The 11,843-nt window shown below is 39.7% G+C and overlaps 1 protein-coding gene across 2 annotated transcripts in view; it reads right to left on the bottom strand.

Annotated features, from left to right (window-relative positions):
• Positions 1-1,162: 1,162 nt before the first annotated feature.
• Positions 1,163-11,843, bottom strand: part of YTHDF2 (YTH N6-methyladenosine RNA binding protein F2) — a 30,466-nt gene continuing 19,785 nt past the window's right edge. The window contains exon 5 of one of the 2 annotated variants that reach the window (XM_005665152.4): positions 1,163-2,016. In XM_005665152.4, the coding sequence (XP_005665209.2) occupies positions 1,993-2,016 (24 nt within the window). In that variant the 3' untranslated portion in view covers positions 1,163-1,992. Of the gene's footprint in view, positions 2,019-11,843 lie in introns of both variants that reach the window. The other variant, XM_084963570.1, reaches the window with a different exon arrangement.

Here is an 11,843-nt window from a genome sequence, read left to right as displayed (position 1 = left end):
GCCATACCATTTCTATGTGATATGCAAATAAAAGACTGAGAAACACTGGCTTAAATAAATAGAGGCACTAACATTTAAAACTGCAAAAAACTATCTTGAATAACCTCATATCCAACATGAATACAAGGTAGGAAAATCTAGGTAAGACTGCTTTTGAATTTACTTTGCTCAGGGTTATTTTCCCTTTTGAAAGTGAAAATACTAAATCATTAAGCTCACAGGAGTTCTCCAGAAGTTAGAGAAGTTTCAGCTAAAATGGAAAACAATGAAGGTTACATTTCTAGCTTGAAATAGAACATCTTCAAATTGATGAAAGCACAAAGGACTCCCAAATTTGAGGGGAATAAGTATCTCAAAAAGCTTATTTAGCAAATAGCAATTATCTAGGTATACTGTGCTGTGCCTCAAATAGGCAAAGTGTCAACTATGACACTAATTACAAATCAGTATTTATTCATTTTACCACACCCTTGATTTGGTAGCCTGGGCTATGAAGAACAGAATGAATAAGTCATCTGAGGGTAAAAGACTATCCAACAATATTAAAACCCATTTTCAGAACCCTTTCTTATTACAGAAGTTTTCACACATTTAACTCTCCCAAACTGGGACATCCTAAGGGCTAAAAATCTTTTAAGGTAGAGAAGCTCCAAACCTTAGGAAATAAACAAGGGTGAATCAAATAGCACTATGGTTATACGGTTTACAAAGACCCAAGCCCACTGGAATTTCTTATTCTTGGACCTGCATCTATAGGGAATCCTGTCTAAATAAATCATATTTCAGATTAAACATTCATATCCTTGATATTGGGCTCTATCTACTTTGCACATAAGATATGTGGCCAGGCTTCTTCAGGGTTATTAGCACAGTGCCTGGCACCCAAAAAGCACTCACAATCAAATATTTGCTGAATGATTTAGCAGTGGATCTACTTTCTCAAAGAAGTAGACAGAAATAAAACATTATGAATACTGACTGGCCCACCTTGCTTTGCAGAGGTCATGGTTATCCAACCCTGAGTACAAAAGCAAGCCTGAACTATTTCATCTCAGTGAATTTTCTAAAAATAGTTGCTCTCTCACCTCTTAAAACTCCTTATACTCCAAAGCTTTCATAAAATATAGCAGATTCAAATAATACTAATAAATGGTACTAGAAGTGATGCTCAACAGGATCTCACGTTTATTGAGAAGTGATTAATGGTAAAAAGAAAGGCAATGCCCTTTCCTCATTGGCTGAACAAGAAACTGAAGAAACATTCACTACACGTTTTACAATATTTTTCTCTTCCAAAATGCATTTCTGTAAACAAGTTTTTACCACTGTTCTTAGCTTTGAAATCAAATTAATCCTGACTTAATCAGTATAATGTACAAGAACAGAACATTTCTTAGGACTCCTAGTACTTTACTTTGAGTAACAAAGGGTCAGAGAAAATGAACCACCCTTAAAGACACAACCTTGGGTAACACTGTTAAATTCTCCAAGACAAAAATTCTTCATAAAAATGTTCTTCCAGTTTGGAAGGGAAAAACCAAATTCCCACTTTCTGGGGTGGAGGCCCAAAACCTTCGAAACTCAAGTGTTCTCCAAGTGCAAATGTCAAAATGGGGGGAGGAAAGGGTTTAAAAATTAGAGAAAATTGTATGCACTTAACGGACTTTAAAATCCGAAAAACATAGTAAAAAGACAAAAAACCAAAGCATTATGCTCTGAAATCACAACCAAAGCCAAAATAAAAGGGACATTTTTCACCTAAACTACCTAGAGGGAATTTTTGTTTAGTTTTTTCTTTTTCTTTTTTTTTTTTTTTCGTTTTCCAGTTTAGTCCTATGTCTTTTGTGAAATTCCAATACTTAAACTGCAAGTCTGCAATCGTCTCTGAAGTCAATGAAATTAAGAAAAAAGTCCTAATTCTCTTGAAGGTCATTTTTTTCCTCTTAGGATATGCAGATGCAACCGTTGCTGCAGTCTGTGCAGAACTGCCTTTTATTTCCCACGACCTTGACGTTCCTACAGAAGTTAAAAAAAAAAAGAAAAAAAAGAAATTGTTAGTTAAAACTTAATCTGAACATGTTTAAGAATTAAAACTTTGTAGAATAACACAATAGAATTTTTTTTGCTAAACAGAACATTCCCCACAAATAAAAACTGACTTTTACTTATATTTTAAACCAAAGTTCTAATACTCAAATTGATACAAATTTTTTTCTTTGACTTTAAAATTCTTAATTGACTAAACAGATTTTCCTATCATAGTTGGTTTAGGATAATACATGTCAGTTCCCCAAAATACAGGCCTAAGTAACATAAACACATGTCAATGGCCCATAGAAGGGAAGCAGCATTTACAGAATACACACACCCTAATAGTACTAATCATTCACATTAGTCCCAAGGCCTTAGACATATTCACAGGCCTCAATTTCCTTTTTTTTTTATGTAAAGTTAGGATATGTGTATCTGAGCTGTGGGAGAACTAATGAGCTGACATAAAGAAATGCTTAGTCCACAGCTGGCAAGAAAAAAATCATGTTCTTCCCTTAGGGAGAGTTTAAAATCCACTCAACCTGTTAAATTTTTTTTTTTTAGGGCTGAACCGGAGACATATGGAAGTTTCCAGGTTAGGGGTCGAATCTGAGCTGCAGCTGCCGGCCTAAGCCACAGCCACACAGCAATACTGGATCCTTAACCCACTGAATGGGGCCAGGGATGGAACCCATGTCCTCATGGACACTAATCAGGTTCGTTAGTGCTGAGCCTCAACGGAAATTCCTGAAGTTAAATATAATTCCCACTACAAAAGAACAGCAACTACCACTTACAAGCTTCCATGTTCCAGGCACTGTACATAAAAATGATCTTCATAACCACCCTGCAAGGATTGTACTATTCCCGCTTTAGAGATAAGAAAACTAAAGTTCAAAAAAGTTACTTTACCAAGATTCAAACTTAGGGCTATGAAGGCTCTTTTCCTATACCACATCATTACAAGTATTTATATAAAAGTCAACAAAGCTAAGTAAGGCTTTGTAGTAAACTGACTACCCTTATCACTAAATTAATTACTCCATGGACCTAAAAACAATAAATTATTCAAAAAGAACAGTTACTTTTTTTTTTTTTTTTTTTGTCTTTTTTGCCATTTCTTGGGCCGCTCCCATGGCATATGGAGGTTCCCAGGCTAGGGGTCTAATTGGAGCTGTAGCTGCCAGCCTACGCCAGAGCCACAGCAACTCAGGATCCGAGCTGTGTCTGCGACCTACACCACAGCTCACGGCAACGCCGGATCCTTCACCCACTGAGCAAGGCCAGGGATCAAACCCGCAACCTCATGGTTCCTAGTTGGATTCCTTAATCACTGCGCCACGACGCAAACTCCCTGGTTACCTTTTTGTGATGTCCCACTTCACATATCTGAAATAAGCTCACCAACATACAAAGACTTGGGGTTTGTGGGTTTTTTTGTTTTGTTTTGTATTTTGGTTTTGTGGGTTTTTTTTGTTTTTTGGGTTTTTTGGGGTTTTTTTTTGCTGTTTAGGGCCGCACCCTCAGCATATGGAAGTTCTCAGCTAGGGGTCAAATCAGAGCTACAGCTGCTGGCAAACACCACAGCCACAGCAACGTAGCATCTGAGCCATGTCTGTGACCTACAACCACAGCTCACAGCAACACCAGATCCCCAACCCACTAAGCAAGGCAAGGAATCAAACCCATATCCTCATGGATACTAGTCAGATTCCTTTCCGCTGCGCCACAATGGGACCTCCAGGGTTTTATTTTAAAAATAAGTCATTCTGGGAGATCACCCTGTGGAGCAGCACATTGATGATCCAGCGTTCTCTCTGTGGCGGCATGGATTTGATCCTCAGCCTGGCACAGTGAGCTTTTAAGGATCCAGTGTTGCCACAGCTGTGGCTCGGATTTGATCCCTGGCCTGTGACCTTCCATTTGCCATGGGTGCAGTTGAAAAGTTTTGTTTGTGTTAAAAAAGCCATTTTGAATTTTCGAATTAAATAAAATTTAATAATTCACCCATATACCATTTCTAGAAATCAAACTCAAGAAGAAGAAAGAAAAAAAAAGAAATCCAATCCCTGGTAGCCTAGTGGTTAATGACTTGGCATTGTGGTTGCTGGGGTACAACCCCTGGCCCAGGAACTTCCACATGTCATAGGTGAGGCCAAAAACAAAAGGTCATTCCAACAAAAAAGGGATATCAAAAGTTCTGATGTTCCTGGAGTTCCCACTGTGGCACAGCAGAAACGAATCTGACAAGTATCCATGAGGAGGTGGGTTCAACCCCTGGCCTTGTTCAGTGGGTTAAGGATCCATCACTGCCATGAGCTGTAGTGTAGGTTACAGACTCGGGTCAGATCTGGCATTGCTGTGGCTGTGGTGTAGGCCTGTGGATGCAGCCCCAATTCGACCCCAGGCTAGGAACTTCCATATATATGCTGCAGGTATGGCCCTAAAAAGCAAAAAAAGAAAGAAAAAAAACAAAAGAATTTTTTTTTTCCAAATTTCAAAAGGAATTGAAAACAGCACTGTGAAATTACAATTACTATACTAAGAGGGCAAGTACCACCTGTAGCCTAAGGCAAACCTGTATGAGAGACAGTCTACTTTAAATTATGGAAATTACACACAAACAACAAATGACATTAGCTGCCTTAATCTCTTGATCGATATCAAGAAAATATCACTGATACAATACAGCAAGCTGACTGAGATGCTCTATAAATTTCCAAATACAATTGTGATGTATACACAAAAAATAAGCCTAGGAGTTCCCACCGTGGTGTGATGGGATCAGTGGCATCTGCAGCACTGGGATTCAGGCACAGTGGCTTAAGGATCCAGTTACAACTGTGCCTCAGATCTGACCCCTGGCCCAGGAACTCCATATGCTTGTAGGGCAGCCAATAATATAAGAAAAAAATGCATTCTTGTTCTTAGAAACTGAACAGCAAAATATTCAGGAGAAAAGGACATGAAGTCTGGAACTTACTCTCATGTGGTTCAGGAAAAAATTACACACACATCTCCAAAGACAATGATAAAACAAATGTAGCAAAATATTACACTGGTAAATATAGGTGAAAAGTGTATGGGAGTTCTCTGCAGAGTCTTTTAAATTTCAAGTCTGAAATTATTTCAAAATAAAAAGTTAACACAATAGGAGAGGAAGTTCCCCTGCGGTGTAGCGGGTTAAAGATCTGGCGCTGCCCTAGCTGTGGCACAGGCTGCAACTGTGGAGCGGGTTCAATGCAGGTGCAGTCAAAAAGAATTAATAAAATGGGAGAAAATTCATCTAATTCTTCTGCAAAAATTGGCTGCATTAAAAAGTTATGTTTGGGAGCTCCCGTCATGGCTCAGCGGTTAATGAATCTGACTAGCATCCATGAGGATGCAGGTTCCATCCCTGGTTCCGCTCAGTGGGTTAAGGATCCTGCACTGCTGTGGCTGTGGCTTAGGCCAGCGGCTATAGCTCTGATTTCCCTAGCCTGGAAACCTCCATATGGCACAGGATGTGGCCCTAAAAAGACAAAAAGAATAAAGTTATGTTTAACAACTCATAAAAGTTTGAAATGTGTTTATTTCCTTATACCTATATGAAAGGCACTGTACTTAAGGGTATTTTAACAAAAGAAAAAAGGAAACAAAAAAATCTGCCTAGCAGTTTTTTATAAGTCTTTTAAAGTGAGAAAAGATGATACAGCGAAGGTTCTAACACAAGGACTATTCTGGACATTAAAACCTTTTCAGTTTCTATAAAAAACTTCTCTTACAGAAAATCTTTTCTTTCACTTTTGTGACTATTTCCTATTGATACCTGACCACTTACAGCCGAAAGACTTCACTTGTCAGCTCTATTTATTAACATTTCTTTCTGATCACCCAGTCTTACCTTGGTAATATTTAATAAAGAAAATGCCTGGGGGGGGGGAGTGGGAAATGACAGAGAATGATGATAGATACACAATAAAAGAGCAGTAGAACCCATAAAAGCAAGCTGAGACCTTCAATGTGTCCAAGTCCCAGCTGGAACTACCATAAGCACAACACACACTGTATTGTGTTGGACACTCCAGCTTTTACACATGAAGATGCTACTGACCCACCTACCACCTTTTTTAACCTACTGCCATCTGTGAGGCAGCTATACTGAGATGTGTGGTAGGAACAGGCTGGAGCGACCAGTCTAAATTAAGCTCCTGCCTAAGATCCTCAAGCACAAACACAAAATTAATCATAAAACTCCAGTTAATCAGAAGATAGCCAAATGTTAAAAGGAAGGAAGATGCATTCCTAAAACTTGAGGATACTGTGACGGTAATAAATAAAGGAAAATAGCAGAGCAAGATTTTAATGAATTCACACCTCATCCCAAAATTCCACAATCTCACTGTTCATTAATGAGGAGACTAACGAAAAAAAAATTTTTTTTGGTCTTTTTAGGGCTGCACCCAAGCAGTTCCCAAGCTAGGGGCTGAATCGGAGCTACAGCTGCCAGCCTAGGCCACAGCCACAGCAACACCAGATCCAGGTTGTGTCTTCAACATACACAGCAGCTCAGTGTAATTCTGGATCCTTAACCCACTGAGCAAGGCCAGGGATGGAACCTGCATCCTTATGGATACTAGTCAGGTTTGTTACCTCTGAGCCACAATGGAAACTCCCTAAAGAAAAAATCAAGGCGTTCTCTTGCGGCACAGTGGGTTAAGGATCCAGCACTGTCACTGCAGTGGCTTGGGTTGCTATTGTGGCATATGTTTGATCCCTGGCCCAGGAACTTCCACATGCCACAGCCAAAAAAAAGAAAAAGAAAAACATCTATTTCTTAAGATAAATTTAAAGATGTTACCCAAGAACATATAAACCTGGAGAAGAAATTTCTAGGCCTCACTATCTGATCTGCCACTTAAACAATCAGAAGCAACACTCATACAATCAATCCACCCATCCCATCTTATTAGCCCCTCTTCACATCTATGACTATAACATATGAAGTTCATCTCTAGAGGAAAATTCTAAAAGCCACAAAGTGATAATGTTTCTTAAAACCTACACATTTGCAATCTCTTCCTACAATACTGTAAATGGGCTTATTTATTTTTCCTCTAGTTTAATATCCTTTCCTTTTTCTTCTACTACCCCTCCCTACTTTTAAGAGGGCCATAAAACACAACTGAGGCACATTCTTATTTGTCAGATACATTTATTAACTTTAAAATCTGATGTCTATCTCCCAAATAAAATTTACTTTTAATAGCCTTCAACTAATTTTTATTTATGTCCCAAGGTCTTTTTTTTTTTTTTTTTTTTTTTGTCTTTTTGCCTTTTCTTTAGCTGCTCCCACAGCATATGGAGGTTCCCAGGCTAGGGGTCTAATTGGAGCTGTAGCCACCAGCCTACGCCAGAGCCACAGCAACTTGGGATCTGAGCCTTGTCTACGACCCACACCACAGCTCACGGCAACGCCAGATCCTTAACCCACTGAACAAGGCCAGGGACTGAACCCACAACCTCATGGTTCCTAGTCAGATTCATTAACCACTGCGCCACGAGGGGAACTCCTGTCCCATGGTCCTTGATAGAAAAGAACACAAATTTCAGTGCCTAGGCTAAAAATAAGAAAATGCTAAGACAGGCTAACATGAAAAAATAGGATTATACGAAAATCACTTTCAGTGCTTAACATGGTTTATGAAATAAATCTTAATAGACTGATGCTGTGAATGTATGAGTTATGAGTCTAATGGCAGAAAGACCAAGTTACACATAATTAATATTCTCTCTTCCATATGTGAGGCAACAAAAATATTTTCAGTCCTCCAATTTAAAGCAGGGCTATATAGTATTTTATTTAATTATCTTCTATTGGGATTTCCCATCGTGGCTCAGTGGTAATGAACCCAACTAGTATCCATGAGGAAGAGGGTTCGATTCCTGGCCTCGCTCAGTGGGTTAAGGATCCAGCATTGCCATGAGCTGTGGTGTAGGCCGCAGACATGGCTCAGATGTGGCATTGCTGTGGCTGTGGTGTAGGCCAGCAGCTGTAGCTCTGATTCTACCCCTAGCCTGGGAACCTCCAGGTGCGGCCTTGAAAGGAAAAAAGACAAAAAAAAAAAAAAATTTTACAAAAAATTATGTACCTTCGATCTTTTCACTCCCTTTTAAGACTTTCTAGGTGCAGAAGTGGGGCACTTAGTTGGAATAAATTTTGGGGACCTGACGTATGAGCAACCAGATGAAGTAAATGCATTTAACTAAAAATCTTTCCTAACACAAAAAATCTTAAGACTGTTAATGAAGAGCTGAACTCCTATATAAATTTCACCAAAAGGGTCAGAAGCAAAAGCCTGGATAATCTATTTTCAGCCCCTTAATAATGTCTAACAAAGTAACAGAATGTTAAGATAGACACATTAATATTTTTTTTCAGCTATTCTTTGACTCACTCCTTTGCTCTCTAGTAAGAACTATATTTGAACAAATTTTTGAAAACACTCCAGGATACAAGTAAATAAGGTTTATAATAGCTTGCCAGTCAAATCCCCCCCAACCCCAGCACCTGACAGATAGTTCAAAAAGAATGAAGCAATCATTAGAATATGCTTTCCAGCTATCTGATGAATGATATCACAGCCTCCAGTTCCACCTTCAAAAATACCAGTCAACCATTCTCAACACTAATAGCTCTCTAGCCCAAGCTACTGTATTACCTCAATAGGACTTTGCCAAACTCCTTTCAACTGATCTTTCAGTCTTGCGCCCTCCTCAATCTAATTCCATGTGTGGGGCCCCAAAATGGATACCCAGTAGTACTATTACGTACCATTCCAAATGTTACTGAAGAATTTGATGATTGACCCAAACTAAACAAAGGCGTATGTGGGTATATTTTTGTGTACATAAACATTTACATGCCTGAGATTATGGATCACAATCATCATTCATAAAAGGCTTGTATTCAAACATTTCACTTGTATACATTTAATCCTAACAACCCAAAAAGTTTTTTTCCCTATTTTCATAAGACAGTAAGGCTGAGAAGTTTACTTGCTCAAATCAGTGACAGTAGCAGGCAGATATGACACCAGGCGTTCTTAGAGAACTCCTAGCCTTTTCACTACTATGTTAATGAGACCACAGAATCTAGGATTTCATGCTCTATTGATATCAACCTAATGTACATACAAACCTAAAATTTTAAGGTCCTAAAATTTTAAGGTATCCTAAAAAACTAAGTACTCTTTTTTTTTTTCTCCCCCGTCTTTCTGCCTTTTCTAGAGCCCCTCCCGTTGCCCATGGAGGTTCCCAGACTAGGGGTCTAATCAGAGCTACAGCTGCCGGCCTAGGCCATAGCCACAGCAATGCCAGATCCAAGACTCATTTTCGATCTACACCACAGCTCACAGCAACGCCGGATCCTTAACCCACTGAGCGAGGCCAGGGATCAAACCCGCAACCTCATGGTTCCTAGTCGGATTTGTTAACCACTGAGCCATGACAGGAACTCCACTACGTGCTCTTAAAAATCAATCAACACCTTTGAGCCACTTCAGGATGGCTAGTGGCTACTAAATCTTATTGCATAAAATTATCTAACAACTCTCTAAAAAATTAATGTGCTCACGAAAAAAGGAAGACACACAAAAAAGTAAAACCTAAAGTATTAAAGCCTCTTAAAAGTAGCCATAATGTCTCTGAGGAATAGATTATAAAATGGAGTTATATGTGCAGGATATTAAGCCAAAGACATTACTGCCTCACCCCCCACCCCTTTTTCGGCCACCCCCCGTGGAATTTTTAAGTTCCCAGGCTAGGGATCAAATCCGAGCCAGAGCAGATCTGGCATTGTTGCAGCTGTCTGAGACCTACATCAAAGCTCTCAGCAATGTTGGATCCTTAGTCTACTGAGCAAGGCCAGGGATCGAACCACCATGCTTATCGATACTAGTCAGGTTTGTTACCATTGAACCAAGATGGAACGCCTGACATCCATAATTAAAATACAAGAAAATCACCTATACAGCTGATAAAATCCAGATTCTAAGGCCTAACCTCCAAAGACGTTCACTCAGTAGGTGAAGGACAAGAATCTGCAGTATAAGGAGTTCCCCTCATGGCGCAGTGGATAACGAATCCGACTAGGAACCATGAGGTTGCGGGTTCGGTCCCTGCCCTTGCTCAGTGGGTTAACGGTCCGGCGTTGCCGTGAGCTGTGGTGTAGGTTGCAGACACGGCTCGGATCCCATATTGCTGTGGCCCTGGCGTAGGCCGGTGGCTACAGCTCCGATTCAACCCCTAGCCTGGGAACCTCCATATGCCGTGGGAGCGGCTCAAGAAATAGCAAAAAGACAAAAAAAAAAAAAAAAAGAATCTGCAGTATAAGTACTCAGATGGTAACTTATACAAACTGAGAAACTTCTCTTCAGTTGCTTCTAATCCTTTTAAGAAATACTTAGGGAGCTTACTAAATATAAGTTCAGTTTTTTATCAGTTTTTGGTAAATATTTTCCAGATGACTCAAAATTTGTTTTAAACTGTTGTCACCTTTTTTTTGGAATTTATACTCTAAAAATCTCTCATACCGGGTCCACCCTGCTCCCCTCCCCACTCCTTTGCAGGTTTATAGACTCCAAGCAGGGTAACAGTTGTCATAAAGGACTTTGAATTACCCAAGAACTTGTCTAGGGCTCTAGTTCTACCACTAAAATCAGGTAATAAACAGAAGAGTTAGACAGCCTAAAACCTTCCTACTCAACTTCACAACCTTTTGGAGCTGTAATTCTGACTGCAATGATAATTCAGAATCATTTGTCATCACAGCAACTCTCACAAGTTTAGGAAGAGTAGATCCAATTTGCTTGTGATGAGGAAGTTCTAAACCTAAGTGCTTAAAATAAAGGTTTGAGTTTCAATTCATTATGTGCTCCTAGCTAGCCAACAAAGAGATAACTGGTTACAAACATTAGTAAATAGCTTTTTTTTTTGGGGGGGGGTTCTTTTTTGGAAGCCTAGCGGGATATAGAGTTCCAACCTAAGCTGCAGTTAGGCAACTGAACCTGCATCCCAGTGCTCCCAAGACACTGCTGATCCCACTGCACCAATGAGAATTCCAGGAGATAGCTTTTTTTTTTTTGGTCTTTTTGACATTTCTTGGGCCGCTCTCGCGGCATATGGAGGTTCCCAGGCTAGGGGTCGAATTGGAGCTGTAGCCGCCGGCCGACGCCAGAGCCACAGCAACGCAAGATCCGAGCCGCGTCTGCAACCTACACCACAGCTCACGGCAACGCCGGATCATTAACCCACTGAGCAAGGGCAGGGATCGAACCCGCAACCTCATGGTTCCTAGTCGGATTTGTTAACCACTGCGCCACGACAGGAACTCCGAGATAGCTATTTTAAATGATAAACGTGAAGATGCAGCAAGGCCGAAGAACAAAAAGAACAAAATTTGGGGCAAAACAAATTCCAGCTCTTCAACAACTTAGTGTTCTTGAGAAAGTTATTCCTTTTTGAATCTCAGCTCCCTACCTGTAAAATGAAAATAATCTTAACTATTCTATAGTATTTTTGCAAGGGTGATATGAAAAGTGCCTTATACAGATGTCCAAAAAGTGGATAAATATGGGTAAATACTTGAAGAATTAAGGAAGAAAAGCAGAATAAAATAAATGCTATACAGAATGCTATTATAACCCACTTGTGTAGCTAAAGAAAAGAAAAATATGCCAAAATGATGGGTGGCTTTGTCAAGAGTATAGGAATCATGGGTGAGTTTTCTTTCATTTTCTACACTTTTTATAATTTGGTTATGAAAAACAAAT

The sequence above is a fragment of the Sus scrofa genome, chromosome 6 (genome assembly GCF_054392235.1).
Source record: "Sus scrofa isolate SSC_HxYL_T2T_F1_AM1 chromosome 6, Sscrofa_HxYL_maternal_Yorkshire_Landrace_v2.0, whole genome shotgun sequence".
Classification (NCBI taxonomy): Eukaryota; Metazoa; Chordata; class Mammalia; order Artiodactyla; family Suidae; genus Sus; species Sus scrofa.
The sequence above is the reverse complement of the archived record's forward strand: the minus strand, read 5'-3'. Positions and strand labels throughout refer to the sequence as shown.